The sequence below is a fragment of the Podarcis filfolensis genome (assembly GCF_964270895.1).
Source record: "Podarcis filfolensis genome assembly, chromosome: 14".
NCBI lineage: Eukaryota > Metazoa > Chordata > Lepidosauria > Squamata > Lacertidae > Podarcis > Podarcis filfolensis.
In genome coordinates this window covers 27,502,233-27,524,096 of record NC_139616.1, presented here as the reverse complement: position 1 = coordinate 27,524,096, position 21,864 = coordinate 27,502,233, and the positions used below count along the sequence as shown (strand labels likewise).

Sequence of the window (21,864 nt, the reverse complement as noted above, 5' to 3'; positions counted from 1 at the left end):
TTTTGTGCCCTGCACTCCTAAAAAACGGGTCTTCCTCCTTTTCCTTCCCAAAAAAGCTGAACAACTTTGACCTGAACCCCCCAAAAGGGGGGTAGATTACTGCCAGTTTTTAACTCTGTGAGTAGATCGCAGTCTCGTGGGAGTTGGTCACCCTTGATGTAAAACAACAACAACATGCTTAAAAACAATGTAGAAACCCTACAGCTATGAGATCAGGCCACGAGCCGATAAGCCATGCAAAGCAGGCAGACTAAGAATGTAAAATTACATAAACACAGCCTTTACCCTAAAGCCCAAGAAACAGGAGAGACTTTGCCTGGTGCCTCCTCACCACACCTTTGAAAAGAAAATAGTAGAGCTGGAAAGGTTCAGAAAGAGCAATCAAAACAATCCAGTGGTTACAGCAAATCCCTTAAGAGGCAAGGTTGCAATATTTGGGGCATTTCAGAGATAAGCTTTTCTCCTTTTCTGTCATAATGCTAGAACCCATCTGGGGCAAGCCAAGGAAGTTACTCTTCAGGACAGGTTCAGACAAAGGTCAGTGACCAGCTCATACCAGGACTCCCATAAAAACCCAGGGTTGCCTCTTTGGGTCAGGGATCCAGTCCAGCACCCTATGCCCAGAGAGATGTCTGTGTAAGCTCAGATGCAGGCAGGGTGTGACTGGTCATCTCTCCTGTATCCCTTCTTGCCTTTTACAGCCCTCTTGCTTAGCAATGCTGGCATCCTGTGGTTTAAAGTTGATCTCCTCTAGGCTGTAAACCAACTTTTGTTTCAGGCTTTATGTTGGTGGCTTTAAATTACCTCCAATGAAGTGACGTCACTTTCTTGAACTGGCTTTCTTAGAGCAAAGCCTTCCTCCATAAAAGATGAAGAATCCTCCCTTTTAAAATTAAATAGAGCTGAGTTAGACTTCCTGGCCATATTTTAAATAGTTGCTCTTCCCACTCAGTTTGGTGCGGTGCCTGCCTTGCTCCATTGCCAGGGCACCAATTAAGTTAAAATCAAGGCCTAGCCCATGACTGACTGTACCCAGGCCTGGTCACCTGTAGCTGCTTTCTCTGGCTCTCCCTTTCTGTGGCCAGCCTCCTTCCAGGAGTTGCACAGACCCTGATTATCTCTGGGGGAGAGGGAGGTCACCCTTGCGTCTGGTCATCAGGAGAGACCTGATCTCAGACCTGCTGCATCCCACAGGCACAGGAGTACCTTGCGTACTCGGTTTCACAGTGCCCTCCCCAACTGGCCTTGCATCACCTGTTTGCTTGACAAGGAATGGAAGGGGCTCAGGTTGGTTTCATCCCACAGAACTGGATCTTGCCCATCCAGTGGCTCCCAAAATGTGGACTCTGCCTCAGAGGCAATGGACCTTGAAGAAGAACCTGGGCAGAGGGCTGGGATTACCATGACTGCAGGGTTCATAGTTTCCCCACGGAGAGACTATGCTCTGTTGGCTCTTGTCAGGTCGCCATAGCCTGTCCCAAATGCTGGCCTGGATGAGTCTGTCCTATGATTCTCCTCCTATTGCAGCTGACCCAAACCAGGCAGGATGCCCCAGATTTGCAAGGCAGAGCATTCCCCATCCACACCTAGGGAGGATGTTCTAACCCCTCTTCACCTGCCCTGGGTGAGATACTCTAAACAAAAGTTCCTCTCCCAGGGAAATAACCCAAGATCTCCCAACTGTCAGCAACTTGCGCAGCCTCAGTTGAGGCAGTGCCACCCACACCCACAGTATGTTTGGCCATAGGAGGTCTCCCTGCAGTGCTTTGGGATAAAGAGGATGGGGGGAATTTTGGCATAAAGAGTGGCACTAGCCTCTTCTGCTGAGGTGCTCTTCCCCATTCCTCCCCTGCCCCTGAGGAGCAAAGAGAAACCAAAGTTCCAATTCAAGAGTTCTCTGGCTGTGGGACAGAGTCCTCCCAGGTGATGCTTTGTAGGAACATTTGCAGGAAGGGCCGACATGGGCTTTGCAGGCACCAGAAGGTCCAGGTTCAGTCGCTGATGGCCTCTCCAGGTACAACTGGGAATAGGAACCACAGGTGGAGCCAGCAGAGAGAGAAGGCTGTTCCAATGCTGGGCTTGCTCCATCATTTTCTCAGCTGAGTCTTGCAAGCCCAGCCTCTACTATCCTCCCACCCCCATCACTAAAAGGTCCTGCCTAACAACAACCACCCTGCCAAGTTGGCGCATTAGCCTCAGCTACACTGCTGTGAGTTCTAAGGCTGGGCAATTCATACGGAAGGAAAGAAGTAGCGGTGGGGGAAGCAGGTCCACTAGCAGCCATTAGGATTCAGGAGAGCAGGATGGGCCCCTGAATCTATCAATGCACCCAGCAGCATCACAGTTGAACAAGATTTTATTGGCAGAGCAAATACAACGTCCACAATGAGCACCAGCCCTTTGGGTTTGTCTCTCCTTGTTAATCAGCACCGCGGCAGGACCCTCCTCCCCCCATTTGGCAGGATCATCTTTCCACCACCTGTACACATGGGAAGAGGTGCCACAGCAGGAGGCCCCCCTCACACACACCCCACTACAGGTCAGATGTTGCTCACTGTCAAGACCTTGCAGTGTCTGATAATGGCTGAGAACTGGGGAGAGGCGCTGTGTTCCTGTGTCTGATTCTTTGTGTGCACCTTCCTCCTTCCTCTCTCTGGAGTTCTCTGGTCCATATTAGTGGGACTTCGCCACTTGGAGCTCTGCCTCGTATTTTGTCCAGCCTTGCAGCCAACACTGGGGGACAATCAGACCACCCTTATCCTCTCCTTCCATTAAAGCACCTGCCTCCTCTGAGCCCCCACTCTGCTGGCTCGTTCACATTAAAGGTACCAGCTGGGGCAAGGCATGCTGTGGCCAGCACTGGGACGTGGCATCGTGGGCAGCCTTCACATGCAGCACCCAGTGGCAGGCAGTCATCGGACCAGGCCTGGTCTCTTGGCACCAGGTGGGTCTCTTGGCACCGGCCTTTGGTGATCGTGGCAGGCGGCTGAGCCCACGGCAGGCTGTGGCAAAAGAGCCTCCAGGCCCTTTTGGCAGTGGCGGCAGCAGCAGCTACGTAGCAACACTGATGCGGTGAAGGTTGCGCCGCTGACGCCGCAAGACACGCAGGGGGGTGTTGTTGCGTTGGCGCGAGCCTGGGAGGCAGAGTGGGCCCAGCAGAAGCCAGAGGTAGAGGAGGACACAGGCCCAGCCAGAAGAGACCTTAACCCAGAAGGTGGACCAGCTGCCGTGAGTGAAGGTGGTCTCTAGCACCGCATTTTCATAACTGCAAGGAGAGCAGAGACAGGTCGCATTGCAAGCTCCAACGCTGCCCCCCCCCACTTTTGCCACTCTGGTTGCCACTCCCCTTGTTCCTACCAGAACCAGGCACCTTGTTCCTACCTGAACCAGTTGGTGAGAGTCATCATGACGTACAGTGAGGCCAGGAAGAAGACAAAGTGGAAGGTGGAGTAGCTGTAGACCACAGGGTCGCCGTGCACAATCTGCTGCTCCACTGGGGACCCTTCCTGCTCACCTCTCTGCCCTAGGCCAGGGGTGAAAAAGGGCCCTCCTGCTCACACAGCTCAGGGATCCAAAGCCCTGCTCTGCACCAATAGCAGTGTCTGGTTGAATGACCAGCTATCCTGACTCTTATGGGGTGTCCCATTGTTGGGGAGTCCTGTACACATCCCCTGTCCCTTATTTGAGCATCTGGGGGAAAGATTCAGGAGAGCATAAGATAAGGAGTGTCCCCAAAGATTGCTCCTCCTGCTATGCATACCTAAGATACCTGCCTTGCACCCCAACAGTGGATGGGGTTGGGGGGCACTGGAAGGCCCAAGTGGCTTATGATGCTGCTGGGGCTCCATTGCACTCACCTGCTACCTCTTCTTCCATCTTATCAGGGCAACAGAAGAAACAGGACGCCTTCTGCAAAGAGAACAGGATGGGTCATCCACTGCTCATGCAACCTCTTGCCACCTGGCTGCCCCTTAGCTCACAATGGAAACACAGCTGGCAACTGCCAGGGTGACACCCTCACCCAACCCTTAAGTCACGATGGTGGTCATAGGGGACCCCTGGCTCTTCAGCTCCCATCAGCCTCAGCCTGTCTGGCCCCAGGGGGTTGGGGATGGGGAGAAGAGAATGGGAGTTGCAGTCCAGCAACATCTGGAAGGCCAGAGGCTCTCCATCCCCATCCTGAGGGTGGTCTATGGAGTCCTGACTTCCCAGGAAACAAAGAGGGAGTCTAGTATCAGTTACAGAGGGTGCTGGCTTTTCCCCTCTAGCTGAAAAAGGGGGAATCCTACCCTGGTTGTATTTGGAAGTGGTAACCAGGCTAGGATTGGGCCCACCCCTGCCAGTGTTTCGCAGGGGAAATCCATGAGATATACATTGTGGGAACAAAGCAGATTGTGCATTTGGACATTAGAACTTGAACACAGGCAGTATCCCAAGAAGCAGGCCTCAGACACTGAGACATTCATTTCATTGCCTGCTTTTCTGCCCAAACACATACAGTGGTTGCAACTTGAAATGCTAAATAACAAATAAATGATAAAAGAAAAGAGAATCCTCTTGGGCAATGGAGAATCGTTTCAGGAGCTGGAGGTTAGGGGGGAAAGCATTGAAGATCAGCAGCTGCCTCTCAAGAGGGTTTCTGCCCCACACTGGACCCTTTCCTGGAACCCACCTTAAACTCAAAGCTGTAGATCCTGACCATCCACAGAGGTCCAAACAGCTCAGCGAGCATTGATGCTTCATTGCTGCAGGAGGAGAAGGACAAGGATGAGCAAATCAGCAGCAGAAGCCCTTCCTGAGCACAGCCCATCCTCTACCCAGCCATTGTAGACAAGCTGACCACAGGATGGGATGGACAGCCTGTCCTGTTTCTCTGACACAGAATCCATCCCAGTATGCCAGGAGTCCAGCAGGCGGGCTCTGCTCCTCCCTGTCAGGGCTGGCCCAAATTGCTTTGAGGAAAGAATCACTTGGTGGGCAGCCTGAGGGCATTACCCCAGAAGTCCAACTTGTCTGCATTCTCCACCAGTCTATTATCTTGTAACAGGAATGGGTGGCAGTGCAGTTCCCTTATTCCCAGACCCCTCCTCTGGCCCACTCTGGCAAGCTGGGGTCAATCCTTGGCTTGGGATCTGAGACCTCTGGGAGCACATAGGCAGGTACCCACCAGGCAAAGAGGACGCAGGCATACATGACCCCAGCCCCCAGGATAGCCACCGTTGTATCCTCAGTCTGCATCCCGTCCTTGCTCACACTGGGGAAGCAGATGGTGAGATTCTGCCCCTTGTACTGCACTGTGGGAGAGGAGGAGGAAAATGCCATTAGCTGATTGAGGGCCTGCCTCACCCCCGTGGATCTCCCCAGAAGGCAAAGGCTCAGAGCTGACACAGACCTTTCTCTGGTGGCCGGCTGGACAGGGCGGAGAAGGTCAGGTACATGACATAGCAGCAGATGATGGAGGCCTGTAAGGGGCTGGAGCTTGGCTGTCCTGGGAGCAGGCAGGTGCAAGGGAAATAAAGGGTTATCAGTGTCCTCAAAAAAAATCCCCATCCCAACAATAAAGAGTGAAAATGCAGTCTGTGTCTATTGGCCCAGAGTCATTGATCTACTTGTGTGTACATGATTCCTGATGCTCCCTCACTGCCAGAAGCTGTACTTAGGGTGTGCTTTAGGAGGCAGAGTATATAAGCCGCCTCCTGACCCTTCCAGTTGCTGGAAACATCACAGGCCTCTGGCTCTCTGATCCCCATCCTTGCTGAGCTCCCTGTGACAGGGTCCTGGGACTGTCTCATGACCTTGTTTCTGAATCACCTTTTGTACCTGGACCTATTCTTTCTGCTTGACCTTGTTGTGTACCTAGAAGCCTGGTCTCTTAGGTGAGGATTTGATAAAATTATTTATCCTCCTGGCACCCACCCCTCTAAGGAAACCACCTAGAACTCAACATCCTTGGGAGAGGAACTTCCAGGGAGAAGAGGGCACTGGTTCAGTGCTTCTTGTTTGGGCAATTACCGGTAAGTCCTGAGAGTGCTCTACACTTTGCTTGTTGCAGGCCACAGAAGGCTGCGAGCCCCTGCCCCTCCAATACCACCCTGTGCTGTAAAATCCACACATGCCATTACTCACGCAGGCGGACGCAGGGGGTGATGGAGATGAAGGACATGAGGAGGCACAGGGCACCGTTGAAGGCCAGCAGCCCCTTGTTGAGGAAACAGCCGCCTGGGTGGGTGTAGAATTTGTACAGGAAAGTGTAAGCAGTGGAGGCTATGGTGTAGAAGCCCAGTGTGGCCAGGAAGATAGCCAGGTACCAGCGCTTGTCTGTGGATGCGCCTGTCAGCCTGTGAGAGAACGAGGGAAAAGCTTGTTCGGAGCACCGACCTGAGGCCAGCTCCCTCCCTTCTCCGGCCCCCTTGTGGGCACTTGGTCCAGGAAGGTGTCCCAACCCATTCCATCCAGAAGGCAGACTCACCAGTTCTTGTTCCAGGTGTGAGCAAAGGCTGTGATCAGCACCAGCTGGACCAGGATGAAGGCAAAGCCTCCGCAGACACCAACCAAGTGCCAGGCTGCAAGGGCGAAAGGAGGACAGAAATGTGGGTGGTGGTCAGGGGGACCAAAGAAGCCAAGTGCCACCTCTGGCTGTCCGGCCAGGCTGTTTCCCCTCTGGAAAGCCAGCTCAGTTCTGGCCAGGAAAGGCAGGAAAGAGGCTCTTCTGGCTTAGATCCCTCAAAGAGAAGCCTTTTTTGGCTGAGGAGCAGGATCATGGAAACAAGAGCCTGCTCAATCAGGCCAATGAGGGCCCATCTAGTCCAGCATCCTCTTCTCATGGTGGCCAACAACATGCCTCAATGGGAAACCAGCAAGCAGGATTTGAGCACATGAGCTCCCTTTCTTTCTGTGCTTTCCAGGAACTGGTATTCAGAAGCACAGCTGCCTCCATGAGTTTGTCTAATCTTTTAAAGCAATCTTTCAAAGCTGGTGGCCATCTCCACCTCCTATGGGTCCCCTCAGAGGATTATCAGTAAGGAAATAAGCCCCACCAGAGGTAGGGATGCTGATTCTGACAGAAACAGAAAAGGATGAGGGAATGGCTCCATTTTGCCTGTTCAGAAATCTGTCAAGCAAAAAGGGTCCATATATGTTCCTGTTGTAGTTTTCAAGTCTGCAGATGATAATGAATGATAAGTGTTTCTTTCTTTCCTTACATTCTTTTGATATTTATTTCACCTTGAAATGTATGTAAGTTACCCAAACAGTTATTCACGTCACATAATTTTAACCTACATCGAACAGCAGGCAGCAAGACAAATTACGTCGTATTTGGTGGAAACTGAACTGCAGCAGAATGGAAACGAGGCTGGTGAAGAAGGGAAATGGCTGCCTTCCTCCATCCCTACCTGGAGGGCTGTCCCTACAGTGAGGAGGGGTGGGGTGCTTGGCAGGAGCAAGTTGCAGAGCCACCAGCCTGATCCAGCAGCCAAGTGGGCTGCTCTTCTATTCTCCTTACCTCGGAGGAAGCGCTGGTCTTGGATGAAGAAGGCGGCTGCGCAGAGCCCCACAAGGATGAGGAGCTTCAGGAACCAGAACCTGCAACAGACCCCAAAGAGGCGGTGAATAACCAGGGTGGCCCTTGGATGGACGAGCCTGTGGCTTCCTCTGCCTGCTCCTCCGTAACAGCCCAGGTCTGGGTCAGGACCTCCCTTCTCCTCACCCATTGTGCAAGAGGGCGCGGACGTTGCTGCTGGACTTGATGTTGACCAAGAAGGCTGCCTGGCCCAGGTAGAAGCAGGCGGTGCCAAAGCAGACCCTGTAGACAGCTGAGTAGCCCACCAGGATGTCACAGTCACTGCCCCCAGGAAGGTGTTCACACAGCACTGCGTAGAAAGGCACCTGTGGGAGGAAGGAAGAGAGACCCGGGGTGGGGGGAAGCATTGCCAGAACTTCCACACTGGAACCCTTGATTGATTGATTGATTGATTGATTGCATTTATATCCCACTTTGTGCCACTCCAAGGGGCTCAAGGCAACATGCATGACTATTTCCCATCTCATTTAAAAAACCCTGCGAGGGAAGATAGGCTGAGATGTGGGGACTGCCCCCCCCCAAATCACACCCAGTGAGCTTCATGGCCAAGTAGGGATTTGAACCCTTGTATTTCTGGTCCGAGTCCAACATGCTAACCATTGTGCCGCAATTTAAAAGGTAAAGGGACCCCTGACCATTAGGTCCAGTCGTGGCCGACTCTGGGGTTGCGGCGCTCATCTCGCTTTACTGGCCGAGGGAGCCGGTGTACAGCTTCCGGGTCACGTAGCCAGCATGACTAAGCTGCTTCTGGCGAACCAGAGCAGTGCATGGAAATGCCGTTTACCTTCCCGCGGTACCTGTTTATCTACTTGCACTTTGACGTGCTTTCGAACTGCTAGGTTGGCAGGAGCAGGGACCGAGCAACAGGAGCTCACCCCGTCACAATGATTCGAACCACCAGCCTTCTGATTGGCAAGTCCTAGGCTCTGTGGTTTAACCCACAGCGCCACCCGTGTCCCTGTGCCACTATTTAGTGTGGAATTAAAATGTTTGCTTTGCAGAGCCCACCCTCTGTTTTCTTCTCTTTTTAAATAGAACTAGAGTAATAGCATTTTAAAAAGGGAAGTGAATTAATAAGAGGAAGCTGGTCATTCGAGCCCCTCCCTGCCACTTGGAGGAGATTATTTTCTCAGAATAGTGGCCAGTTGTCCTCCCTCCCCCCCCCCCACCCCAATGAGTCTCCAGGTGCAGGTGGAGGAGGCTCCCAATGGCGGTGGCAGTGGCTTCTCACTCACTCACGTTCTCCTTGATGGCTTCGGCCACAGTGCGGGAGAGCATGAAGCAGCAGCTGGCACAGGCCAGGATGTGGAAGAGCATGTAGAGGAGCCGGGTCCCTGTCGAGACCTTGATGCCGGGGCAGCAGGGACAGCACAAGGTGCAAGGGGCTGGGCCGCAGCAGCAGCAAATCTGAGCAGGGGAGAGGGAAGTTGAGTGTTACCTACTTAGGCCCTCTCTGCATGCCCAGCAACCCTCTGCCTCTCTACCCACAATAAGCTGGACTCCCTGCCTCTTCCATCTCACTGGACCCTTCACCCCAAGCCTCTGCCAGCAGAAAGCAGCTGGGGTCTGTTGCCTGCATGGATGAGGGGCTGGGCAGCCAGATTGTCCTGGGTCAGTCCCTAGGCTTGGCCCACCCACAAGGCTGTCCCTGAGCAGGTCCTTGAGCAGTGAGTGAGGGGCACAGCCTGCAGGAGGCGGGATTAAGGGGATTGGGGAGCTCAGGTGCCATCTGTTGCTACTGGAGAGGGGCAGGCGTCACATTCAGGGTCCAACATGCTTCCACCAGTCTCTGGTTCAGCCGGACAAAATATGCAAAACAAGCAACCCAGCTCATGGGGTCAGCTGTGGGTCAAGAACTGGCAGTGATACAGAATTTCTAAGATGGTGTTTTAGTTCTTAATGGTAATTTCTTTTTGCTGTTCTACACTGTACTTTAGAGCAGCTCCTCTTATGGAACAGTTATACAATTGCAGTTAATAAAGAAAACAATTCATGCATGGTTTCTCCCTTGTGGGAAAACCAGCCGTGGGTTGCAATGTTTCTGTGCCCTCAGAGGGTTTTGTGCCACCCATCCTGAGACTGTGGAACACACAATAGGTTAGAAAGGGAGGGCACATTCCTGTCCCTGAGACGCGCCAGCTGAGCAGTCTGCTATGGGAGTAGCATAATAGGCAGCGATCTGTGAGCAGAGATGGGCTTTCCAGGCTGACTCCACATGCTTCCCTGTAATCTGGAGTTCACGTGTGCCCAGGAGGATTGCTCTGGCACTGTCAATAAGTCCAATTGACAGTGCAATACTTTAAAGGTAAATCTCAATGAGCACATACAGGAAGATGAGTTTGTATACCAAGCAGGGATCACTGCCAAATGGCTCACTTTAAGACCAGGAAGGGCTGTGGCTCGATGGCAGAGCATCTGCTTGGCATGTTGAAGGTTCCAGGTTCATTCTCAAGCAGCTTCTCCAGGTATGGCTGGGAAGGCCCCTGAATGAAGACTGGAGAGCTATTGCTGCCAGCCAGTGTAGACAGTGCTGAGCTGGATAGTCTGATTCAGTAGAAGATGGCTCCTGACACTCCTAAGGCTCATTGTTTTAACTTGCTTGCATTGCCTTATTATCACTCTGCAGGACACCTTTGGATGCCAACAACCTTCTCATTAGCCCACTTTCCAGAGACTCCAAAGCTCCTGCGTCACTGAGTTCTCTGTCTGCTGCTTCTGACCAGTTCTGCAGCTGTTGCATTTCTTCTTCTTTCTCTGGGTCTAGCACAGCAACACCTGGATCCCATAAGGCAATGGCCCCAAAGAGGAGCCAGCCAAAGCCTCCCACCCACCCCTAGCTCTGCACCTGAGCATCCTGCCCAGCTGTGTTCTCAGAGTCCATCTGACCACCAATAACCCTAGAGAGGGATTAGAGTCACTCCTAATTGACACAGGCACAGCATCCATCCCTCCTCCCACTTGAGCTGGGCAGAGCCCCACCCTGTGATCTGCAGTTGGGCCAATGAAGTTAGGGATGCACTGCAAGGTGGAGGACCACCTTTGCTAGTTGGCCACATTTCTGGCCTGCCTCAGGAAGCTCCTTGAACACCTCTCACCCTCCTCAGTCAAGAAGCACACCTGGGAAAGAGTTTGAATGGAATGTGTTCCTCAACCCAGCTGGGATATCACCTCAAGATGGGGAGCTTAATTCTCCATGTGCCCAGAGCCAGGGGCCTGAAACTGCTGCCCATCAGCTTAAGGAGATTTTATGGAGAGGACCCCTCCAGGCACCAACTAGCATCTTAGAGAAACACCCACTTGGATTCCTGTTAAAAGAGAGGCAGGGGTGCCACACCTAGAGGGAAACTGGCACTCTGCTTCCAAGAAGCTACTCTACACAAAGAAGGTGCTCATGTCCCATTCCTGGGCAGCTAACGACCTGCAAGAAGCACCCAGGACTGTCTCTGGCCTTGATATTGTGACTGCAAAAGGAATCAGGACAGCCCCTGTGAGGAAGGGATAGTAGCTACCTGGAAGGGGAGGGTCCAAGGAACATGTCAGAGGAGAAAAGTGTACCAGTTTAGAAAGCAGATGGATGAGTGCGTGAATCCTGAGTTTCTAGAGGCAAGAGTTGGCACCAAGTTATGGGGTAGCATCCCTATGGAGGCTCCCTTCCAGGCAGGAATTATTTGTGGAAACAATGCTGCTCAGGGATGAAAGCTTTCTGCATTGTCTATACAACATCACCGCCATCAAAATCCCAGCCCACATTTTTTAAATTTACATTTAATCCGGATTTCCCCTTCCTCTGGGAAATCCGATAAGTAGAAACAACCTGTTAAACATCCGCTGTCTCTGTCTGGTGTGGAAATTCCTTGGCACAGAGTTGTTGTGGGGGTTTTTTTGAGGGGTGGGGAGGGGTAGTTTGTCATGTGTGTGGTGCTGACTGATGTTTTATCACACACATAAACCCTGCATTCGTCAGCTCCTCTCCAGAGCACAAGTTAAGCTATTTTGTTCCAGATACACCAGTAACAGACACAGGATGTTCATTCCCAGTAATGACTACAATGCTGAAGGTGCATTTGAATTTCAGTGGCCTGATGAGAGGGAGTTGTGGTATCAAGTCATTGTGGGGAATTACCTCTTCAGACTGTAATCACAGTACATACACCAGACTTTCTCTCTTAAAAAGTTTAATCTGAATTTCATGCACAAAACCTCCTCCTTAGAACTTCAGTCTTGCCACCTTTTATTATATGTGGTGGAATTGTAAAAAGATAAAGGAATTCTAGGAGATGATATATAATTAATTTTAAAATTTTTGTAAAACCAATAAAAAATATTTTTTTAAAAAAAGAACTTCAGTCTTTCATTGATGCTGTGCTTTGGGAGGGTTAGGGGAAGAGACTGCATAGCTGTGCTGTTAATGGTTACAGGGGTGTATAGATAAGATTAGCCATATTTTTAAAAAATATTGCTACTTGGTCCCAGCCACACAAAACCAAACAGCAGATCAATATAGCACTTCCCCAAGTATCAAAAAAAGAATCAAGAGATATCGCTCCCCCTTCTGCCAACAGGCCTCCAGTTTGTGCCTTATGAAACACGACAACTAACTGGGCTAGCCAAGTTTGCCCTCTTGCCTTCTTCTCATAGCTGTCAACTTTCAGATTTGAAAATAAGGGATCAGCAGCCTCACCTATCCCGGAGACAGTCTACGGGATATCTAACAATCCGGGATAGCAGCGGGAAACGACGCTGGAATAAGGGAATTTCCCGCAAAAAAGGGAAGGTTGACAGCTATGCCTCCTTCTGTGCTGCCAGCGATGCAGAGGAGGGGCAAAAAAGCCACCAACTAAATTAATTCTGCCAGGCTCCACCCTCTGATGTGGATGGCAAGCGGGGTAACAGTGAAAATCCACGGTTGAATAAACAAGATGTGTGGAAGGCCACGTGCCAACTGCATGCAATTGAAAACCAGCCCTGCAGGACCCGTTTGCAACAGAAAACCCCTTCTGGAAGTCCCCCTGAGCACTGGGGAACAGTGCTGGGCAGACTGTGTGAACAAGGCAAGAAGGGCAAACCAACCCCCTCCCCCCGGCCACACATGCATCATCCCAAGAACCCTCTGCATGTGTGCTTTTTCTACATTCTCATTGTGAGTCCAATTATCTTTCATTTAATTAATTGTGTTGATTGTCAAGGCTGAGGCTCACAAGCCTTTATCCTCTGAACCTCCGTGGGAGGCCTGATCCTTCCCTGGTCCTGGAGCTGAGAGCAAGGGCCAAGTGGGCTGCTGGGCAAATGGCTAGCTTGCTTTCCCCAGCATTGGCCAAGGCTAGAGGCTTTCTCACTTGAGGGGAGGTTGCTGGGACTCTGGCCTGAGCTTGGGCCTTGCAGGCACAGCAGAAGGGCCATTGTGGCTCAGTGGCAGAGCACCTGCTTGGCATGCAGAAGGTCCTTGGTTTGATACCCATGGCATCTCCAGGAAAGGCTAGGAATGCCCCCTGTCTGATACCCTGGTGAGGTGCTGCCAGTCAGTGTGGCCCAGGGGTAGAAGAAGCAGCTCGTGTTCAAGCTGGCATCGCCTGTTCTGGCTGTTCCCTCCCTTGGGGGCCTCTTGGGCCAGGCCTTGGCCAGACCCCAGAGCTGACAAGTCTTGAAGCCTCCCCTCTGCTTACCTGGGCCTTGCAGTAGCCTGGCACCATCCCTCCTCCTCTGTTCCCGGTGCCCCCAGCTCCCCAAGGGAACGGCTGGATGTCCTGCCCTCGTCCCCCAGTCATCCGCTCCTGGGTCCGTGGGCCCAGCCCTTTGCTCAGCAGCACATCCCTGGGACCAGGTGGAGCCTGCTCTCCAGAAAGCGGTTGCAAAGAGAAAGCCAATTAGCTGAGAGGCTGAGATTGGCCAACTGGCAACCCGCTGCCTCCACCTTTGATCCTTGGGACCAGCGATTGGCCTTCCTGAGGTGGGGGGATGGTGCTCCTTTCCCCTCCACTTGCCTTTCTGCCTGATTATGTCAGGAGCCAAATCTGCCTCTTTAACCCTCTTACCCGGCAGAAATAGAGAGCTTAGCCGTTCCGTTGGGTTAGGTGAATCTCAGGCTGTTGTTGCAAGATGGAAGGGACAGGAGCCTTCTCACCTCAGGTCCCCCCAGGGAGCAAAGTAGCAGCCACAGAGGCTCCCTCGCCAGGGCCTTGCCTGGTGAGGGAGCCTCTGTGAACCTGCTCCAAGGGCAGAGAGGGTGGCAGGCAGGCAGAGGACTCTACCACCCTTCAGCCATGCAGGACTACTGGCCTCCTTTGGCTGCCAGAGACTGGGCAGGGCTTCCATCGGGGAACTAAAACTGATCTGGCCATAGCAGTGCACACTTTAGTTGCATCCTGTGTGGATTACTGTTAACATACTCTGCATGGGGCTGCCTTTGAAAAGTGCCCAGAAACTTCAACTTGTTATGTATTGAAGTTCTTACCCTGGCCACCAGGGGTATAGTGTATATAGTTTTCACTCAAGTCCATGTCAGTTAATTTAGGTGGGAAACCCAGGGTTGTTCTTGTTACAATGTTGACAGCCGGCTGCCTATAAAAGCAGGCCGGCTGAGCTGTTTGCTGTTCAGTTCAGTTCCAGCTTACTTATAAAGAACTACTTGGAGAAATCTCTGTGTCGTCTGCTATGTCCACCCACTATTTAATACAACTGGTCCAAAAAGGTGAAGCTAGACCATGGGTAGGCAAACTAAGGCCCAGGGGCCAGATCTGGCCCAATTGCCTTCTAAATCCGGCCCACAGACAGTCTGGGAATCAGCCGGTTTTACATGAGTAGAATGTGTCCTTTTATTTAAAATGCAACTCTGGGTTATTTGTGGAGCATAGGAATTCGTTCATTTTTTTTTTTCAAAATAATAGTCTGGCCCCCGACAAGGTCTGAGGGACAGTGGACTGGCCCCTGCTGAAAAGGTTTGCTGACCCCTGATAGACTGTTGACTGGGGCAGGTTATAGGAACCATATGACACTCTTGTTGCAACAGCTCCGCTGGTTACCAGTTTGTTTCCAGGCACAATTCAAAGTGTTGGTTGTGACCAATAAAGCGCTATCTGAAAGACCATATTCTTCCATACAAACCTGCCTGCGCTCCGAGATCTTCAGGGAAGACGCTTCTCTCAGTCCTGCCAACCTCGTAGACATGCTTTGTGGCAACACAGAGCCTTCTTGATGGCTGCTCCCATGAACTTCGTAGAGATGCTAGAATGGCTCCCACCTTGTCCACTGCCAGCAGGTGAAGACTGTTTTATTCTGACAGGCCTTGGGGAACTGACTTGTATCGTGGGGGTTTCGAAGGAAAGGTATTTTAAAACCACTGCTTATTTTTACTGTTTTTATTAATAGCTTTGTTCTTTATATTGTTTTACTTCTATTGGAGTTTAGTTGCTTTTTAATGATGATCATAGAATGGTAGAGTTGGAAGGGACCATGAGGATTATCTTGTCCAAACCCCTGCAATGCAGGAATATGCAGCTGTCCCATACAAGGATCAAACCTGAAACCTTGGCATTATCAGCACCAAACTCTAACCAACTAAGCAATCAGGGAGTATATGTTTTTAGCTTTCTGTATTTTATCTGTGTTGTATTAATTTGTGCAAGTCACCTTGAATCCTGGTCGGGGGCAAATGCAGGATATAAATAAATATAATAATTAATGATATGAACAACTCTAAAGCAACAAACAGGCTTGGGTCACCTTGAAGACAAACAGGTGAGAACCTGACATTTGGGGATTTGCCAGATGTCTAATCCCTATGAAACAAGGTGGGGAGGCCACAAGAATGACAATTGCTCTACCATCCTGCTTTTCTAGTCCTAGAGAATGATTTCCACACCCTAGCTGTTGCAAGGAAGTGTGGGTGGGTATCTGACTCGCAGGGCCGTCTTTAGCAGATGCAGCACTGGGGTGCAAATATCTCCCCAGTGCCCCCAAATTACCATGGATAGTGTTGGGGTGGCTGTAGCTGCGCAATGCCAGCCATCCGGGGGGTGCACAACTCTCCCCCATGCCGCTGCGGGAGAGCGATCCCCGCAGAGGCTTGGGAGTGAAGTTGCACCCCTCCCAAGCCTCCTCGGGAGGAGAGCAATCCCCACAGAGGCTTGGGAGGGAAACTGCGTGCCCGCAAACCATATGGTTGGTGGGGCACAGCTTCCATACTAAGCCTCTGCAGGGATCACTCTCCTCCCAAGGAGGCTTGGGAGGGAAGCTGCATGCCCGCCAGCCTTATGGTTGCTGGGGCGCAGCTGGCGGGCATGCAGGGAGAGGGAAGGCCGCCGGCAAAGCCGCGCAGCTCCCCCACTTGCTGGGGCACCCCTGAGAATCCGGCGCCCTGGTGCAACGCACCATTAAGCCCTATGGGAAAGACGGCTCTGCTGACTCCCTTCCTGTGCCCTCCCCATCGATGTGCTACAGAAAGGCCCCAGGTCCACTGAAAACCTCAGCCTGCTTTCCCTGCGATCTGTCCTCACCCAGCCACTGCCACAGCCTCTGATCTTTCCTTCCCCATGAACTGCCTAATCTCTGAGCTCTCTGCTATGGCATAATAATTCCCTCCACCTAGCAAACACTGCCTCCCCTGTGACATTAGGCACATCCCACCTTACCCACACTCTGCCTCTTATTCTTTCCAGGCCTGCTGTCCTGTGAAGAAAGCAGATAGATATTTTCTCTCTGTCTCGTAATACTAAGAGCTCACTGGGGCCCGTCCAATGGAACTGGATGGTGGGAGATTCAGGAGAGACAAAGAGAAGCACTTCACACTGTGGATAGTTTAATGACGGTATTTGCTACCACAATATGTAATGATGACCACCAATGTGGATAGCTTTAAAATAAAATTATTAGATAAATTAAAGAAGGAAAAAGCTACCAATGGCTACTAGCCACAATAGTTGTGTTCTACCTGTACTCTCTTATATGCCTCTGAATGCCAGTTCATAGGAATCACAAATGCAGAGAGTGCTGCTATTGCACTCTGGCCCTGCTTGTAGGCTTCCTATAGGGACATCTGGTTGGTCACTGTGAGAACAGGATTCTAGACTAGATGGACTTTCAGTCCACATCCACAAGAGGTCCACCATCTGTACTTTTCTCCTTTTCCTTTTGACCTCACTGTTTACAATTCCACCCACATGCTTGCCCTTCCAGGATAACTCAGGACAACACTGATGACATGACCTGTAGGTCCACAAAGGCTTACATTGGTTAATTTTTAAGGTGGCACAAGACGCTTTGTTGCTTGTTCTTGGCAGTCTGTGGGAGCTTAGCTCCATGCCTGCCACCTGCCATAACTGGTGTATAGAAATACCTGTCCCTAACATTTAGACTGATGCAGGTTGTTCAGTTTCAGGGTTGAAAGCTGACTGTTTCTTTTGGGGGCCCCTGGACAAAAATGTGAGCAGCAATACAAAAATCCAGGCTTTTATCATAGCTGGGACTGGGCAGCAGTGTTTGTGTCCCCTTCCCAGAAAATGGAGGCTTGTCTGCTCTTTCAGTCTTGTATCCAGTAAATGGGGTGCTGTTTATTTTAGCTTTAGTTTGTAAGCATCTAAAAGTCAATGCCAATTGGATGAATAGCATACAGTTGGCTTCTGGATTTGGGCTGCGAGGAGGAGGATCAATGAACTAGCGTGACCTATCCTCCAATCTCAGGGGATATTGGGGATGGGGGGAAACAAGGTGCAAAGGGGGGAGCGGTTAGTAATGCAGTGCTCAAAGAAAGCACATGTTTGTTTAAGGAGACAAAGTCAGAGAAGATTTTCAAACATGATCCCAGGGGAGCCAGGGGTGAAGGCTTTCTCTCCTCCAGCTCTGTTTTGTTATCAAATTCACTCTCACAGTTGCTTTCTCCTTGCAAGATAGGAAGTGGAAAGGATTTTGTTGCAAAAATGTGGGAACAGTGATTCACCCCTTCCCTCAGGGCCATTCCTGTGATCAATTCCACAGTTGCTCATTTCCTTTAAATAAAACCTGCCAAAAGACTGGATAATAATAATAAACAAATAATTCTGAGCTACCTTGCAGGGTTGTTCAATACCTTCAATCTGCCTCCATCTCTAATGTGTAGCATACATTGCAGTAGTCTACACTGGAGAAATGTCATTCAGTAGCTTTCTCAGCCACGGTTCCCCACACAATAAAGAGACAATGAGCTGCATTGACATGGTACTTTTTAGTGTTTGAAAATCTTTTAAAAGTCACATTTTTCCTATGAGAACTCCAAAGGAGTAGAGAGAGCCCTTTGCTTTTGTTGTTCTAGTTCTGTTTTCTGTCCTCCGCCCACCACGCCTATTTATAACTGCTAGGTTTCTACAGTGCTTTCTCTGTACAGCTATTGGGGTGGGGGCAAGAAGGTCAAAAGGAACCTGGAAGCTCCACCTGCAGATGTTTGGCTCGCCAGTCTACATTCCACTGTCTATGGTGGCGCCGGGCATCGGCGCTCTAGGCTCTTGCGCTGATCTCTATATTAGTGCCGCTTTCTCCTTTTTCCGCTGCTTCCGGAAGCGCGCCTTACCACGTGACGAGAGCGGAAGGCAGACGGAGCGATGGCGGCCGAAGGGGATGTCGAGCTGGAGTTAGAAGCGGAGCCCAATGGCTCGGCAGGCAGCGGAGAGCGACCAGCCGAGAAGCCGCGGAAGCACGACAGCGGAGCGGCCGACCTCGAGCGCGTCACGGACTACGCGGAGGAGAAAGAGATCCAGAGCTCCAACTTGGAAACGGTGATGAGCGCATGCGTTTGGCCGCGTTGGGGGGCTCTGGTTGTCATGGTGACCGCGGGCGGGGCGGAGCCGGCTGGACTGGACCGCTGCCGAAGCGCCCCTTGGCGCCGTGCGTGGGAACGGGGAACCCTGCACGTGTGGAGGCTGCCCGAGGCCCCTGCAAGAATGGCTGGACCGCCCGTGTGAAGCATCGCCTGCCCTGCCACCTTGGTGCTGCTGCTATTTCTCTCTTACTGCCGGTTTGGGGACCTTTGCTTGCGGGGTCCTTCGTCTTTGGGGCCGGAACTATTCGGCCTTTCCGAGGTGCTCTGGGTGGGCGCCCATTCTTTCGCCTCCTCAGACAGCAAAACGCCTCATACCAGTCTTGTGCGGGCCTTTCCCTTCCATCGCATGGCAATTTTCTGGCAGGTTCAGATCCACCCGATGTCATATGGCATCAGGTGATTGACAGGTAGGCAGACCCTGGGGTGAGTGTGGCCATTTTTTTATTTGGCCCACCAGAGAAAATGGTTTTTCCCTACTTCTGTTCTTAAGGGTTGCTTTCACTTCTGTGAGCCTGCCCAAGGTTTAAGACAAGAGACTCCCCACCCCAGTAGTTCCGTTGGATGTCCTTGCCAGCAGGTTTACAGTCTAAGAGGCACATTGCAAACAGGAATAAAATTAAGCAAGAAGACAAGTAGGCACCAATTCTACATAGTAGTACTCATAATGATCAGCTGGGATGGAGAGAAAGGTAAATGGCACTGGTCTCTTACCAGAGAGGATGGAACGGCCTTACTTCCTGCATCTGCCATGTAGCAGCTGCCATTCCATCAGGCTGTTGCAAAGAGAAACAAGGAGAAACTCTTGTGCTTCCTGATGGTGGCACCACAGCTGTGAAATTCTCTACCTAGGGAGATCCACACCCTTTCCTTTAACATTCTCAAGGATGGTCATTTTAATCTAGGACTTTTTTATTTGATCCCTGCTGTTTTGAAGTTTATTTTGCTTGTTTCAGTGCTGCTGTTGTTTATACTTCTCACACTATTTTTAATTGGTGTTTTGTTGTACTACTTGTTGTAAGCTGGTTTCAAAAATATTTTAATATAAATGATTAAAAGTAGCCCTCCTGTGCTTTATTTGTGAATCAGTACTTGTGACTGCCTTATCACAGTACTTGTGGTGTGTAAAAGGAATTGATGCATCAGCAAATTATTATCTGAACCATCTGGTTCAACCCCTTTCCCTAACATTCCTTGCAGTCAACATTAAAAAAATACAATTCAGATTTGCATTGTAGATTACCCACATTGTCTAGGTGTGGAAATTTCTTCCACAGGGAACTTTTGCATAACTATGAGACTTGTGTTTTTTCAGGTGCACATTGAGCTTAGAAACTCCCTGCACCAATTTCTCTTTACATACCTCAACAGCAGCGGTTCAGTGATCAGGAGCAGAAGGTCTTTTCAGTGACAGGAAGCCTAATTTTCAGGGTAGTTCACAGCCCGACTTCTACCCAAAAGTGTATCATTGTGAATTGACATGCACTGAATCTCATCATCCATTCTGTTGGCCATCTACCCAATTAGAAGAGAATAGATTGGAGTTTTCATAGTCTGCTCGATTTTGACTACCTAGAATGATTTGGGCTCCATCATCTAGGGCTGGGAGAGATCAGCTTTTCAGTATCACAATGTATCACCAACCAAACATTGATATACTGCCAGGTGAAGGCGCCATTGCACTCTGGCCCTCAAACCAGTCCCTGGCAATGTATTGATACATCATCCAGGCCTACCGTCACCCCAGTTAAGTGTACTCAATTAAGTAAACTGTACTTCATTGCCATTTGACTACACTTTTTGAATTTCACTGCCATCTGGTTGTTGTTGTTTTTCTATACTTGTGTTACATAAAAGCTCATACTGTGAGATAATTTGGTTGCTCTTTAAGGTACAAGATTTTGGTCTGGCTATTAATATTAAAGTCCAAGGGTGTCTGTTTAATTTGCTTTCTCATGTTTAGGCGATGTCAGTGATTGGAGACCGAAGATCCAGAGAGCAGAAAGCAAAGCAGGAGCGGTGAGTGCCCTGTTTTCATCTCCCGCTAAGGGAGAGCAGCCTTGTTTGCTTCTACCAGAGCTGTAGAGGTGACACACAATGTGTAAACATAATTCAGTGCCAGATGTGCATGCATGCTATTATTGCTTATTTATTATCGACCCTTCACCTGAAGTTCCTAGGGTGGGCTACAGCATTAAAACATTAAAAATCATGACCAAGCTTGGAGGCAGCTGTGTCTTTATGAACATCACACCACAGTGGAATGGTGTCTACATGCTAAACTGCTGTTTAAGGACACATTTCCATATTCTTAAACTGTTTAGGAGTTAGGCTTGTTTTGCTGCACATTAATGGGGGGAGCCGTTTCACACCACTGAAGCGGTGCTTGGTTGCAGAAAGCCAGAGCTGTGTTTTTATTATGTGTAGTTCCCATTCAGCCCTAACAGAGCACTTGGAGTGAGGACGGGGTGGCAGTAAGGTCTGCATTCCATTACTAGAAAGTGGAGCAGGATAAGAGAGTCCTAATTCCTCTTTCCTTCCTTCCATTTCAGGGAAAAAGAACTGGCCAAAGTCACAATCAAGAAAGAAGATTTGGAGTTGATTGTGAGTCTAGCAGTGTTGATTGAATAGCTTGGGTGGTGGCTCAGCATTGACAGAGGCTGCTTTCTGATGTCACTACAAGCCATTTTAGTTGTTGCCTCTTGGTGAAGAATCTTCTTCTTTTCCTTACAGATGAACGAGATGGAAATATCCAGGGCAGCAGCAGAACGCAGCTTGCGAGAACACATGGGGAACGTGGTGGAAGCACTGATTACCCTCACCAACTGAGGGCCACCTGCTAGATGGACTTTTGGGGAGCAAGGGAAGGAGATAGCCTCTCCTTGGCCTGTTCTGCACAGGTTCTTTGCATATGATATTTTAAAGCTGCTGAAATAAATAGTCCAATTTTTTTGAAGTTGCTGTTAACGTGGTTTATAAGATGTTTATTATCATCATCATTTGTTAAATTTGTATACTGCCCTTCATCCAAAGATCCCAGGGTGGTTCTCAGATAGCTGACTGAAGGACTAGTGGTGGTAAACTGGTGCCCTATTTTCATTCGGGGATCCTTTGGTTAAACAACATTAAAACAACAACTTGCAAAATTCAATCTAAAATTCAGACTTTTAAAGCCCTTGGGTGTTCTTTTCCAGACAAACAGTGGAGTGACGTGCAGGAGACAGGAAGTGAAATCAACCAGTGGGCAGCTTCCCCCCCCCCCTTTCCAGTTTGGGAAGGCAGAGTTGCATTGTAAACTATACTGTGGGCCCTTAATTCCCCATAGCCATTATTTTGAGGCTACCAGTACTAGAATTTTCTTAAGTTACTATCGGCAATCCTTTAGATGGAACTCAGAAAAATGAACGGGTTTGTGGGAACAGGAGGCCAGTTTTGAAGTATTTCAGGAAACTATACCTAGATGATTTTAAAACTTGCATCTTGCATACTGGGGTGCTGG

The 21,864-nt window shown here is 50.2% G+C and overlaps 2 protein-coding genes across 7 annotated transcripts; one reads left to right on the top strand and one right to left on the bottom strand.

Moving 5' to 3' along the window:
- Positions 1-1,018: 1,018 nt before the first annotated feature.
- On the bottom strand, positions 1,019-18,099 carry SERINC4 (serine incorporator 4). Of its 6 annotated transcripts, XM_083584651.1 has the most exons (13): positions 13,615-13,984; positions 13,246-13,410; positions 8,822-8,989; positions 7,709-7,887; positions 7,505-7,584; positions 6,470-6,563; positions 6,127-6,338; positions 5,393-5,488; positions 5,168-5,294; positions 4,673-4,745; positions 3,858-3,909; positions 3,382-3,523; positions 1,019-3,265 (listed from the first exon to the last, which is right to left on the bottom strand). In XM_083584651.1, exons 2-13 carry the CDS (start codon positions 13,345-13,347, stop codon positions 3,052-3,054), a joined length of 1,539 nt encoding a protein of 512 aa, XP_083440777.1. In that variant the 5' UTR covers positions 13,348-13,410; positions 13,615-13,984; the 3' UTR covers positions 1,019-3,051. The 6 variants fall into 6 exon arrangements, with proteins under 6 accessions (XP_083440777.1, XP_083440781.1, XP_083440778.1 ...); XM_083584655.1 differs by lacking the exons at positions 13,246-13,410; positions 13,615-13,984 and adding an exon at positions 17,984-18,099; XM_083584652.1 differs by lacking the exon at positions 13,246-13,410 and having other exon boundaries at positions 13,615-13,983.
- Positions 18,100-18,104: 5 nt separating this feature from the next.
- Positions 18,105-21,321, top strand: HYPK (huntingtin interacting protein K). The gene is made up of 4 exons (XM_083584658.1): positions 18,105-18,324; positions 20,329-20,384; positions 20,918-20,969; positions 21,099-21,321. The coding sequence occupies exons 1-4, from the start codon at positions 18,151-18,153 to the stop codon at positions 21,192-21,194; spliced, it is 378 nt and encodes a 125-aa protein (XP_083440784.1). The 5' UTR covers positions 18,105-18,150; the 3' UTR covers positions 21,195-21,321.
- Positions 21,322-21,864: the final 543 nt, after the last annotated feature.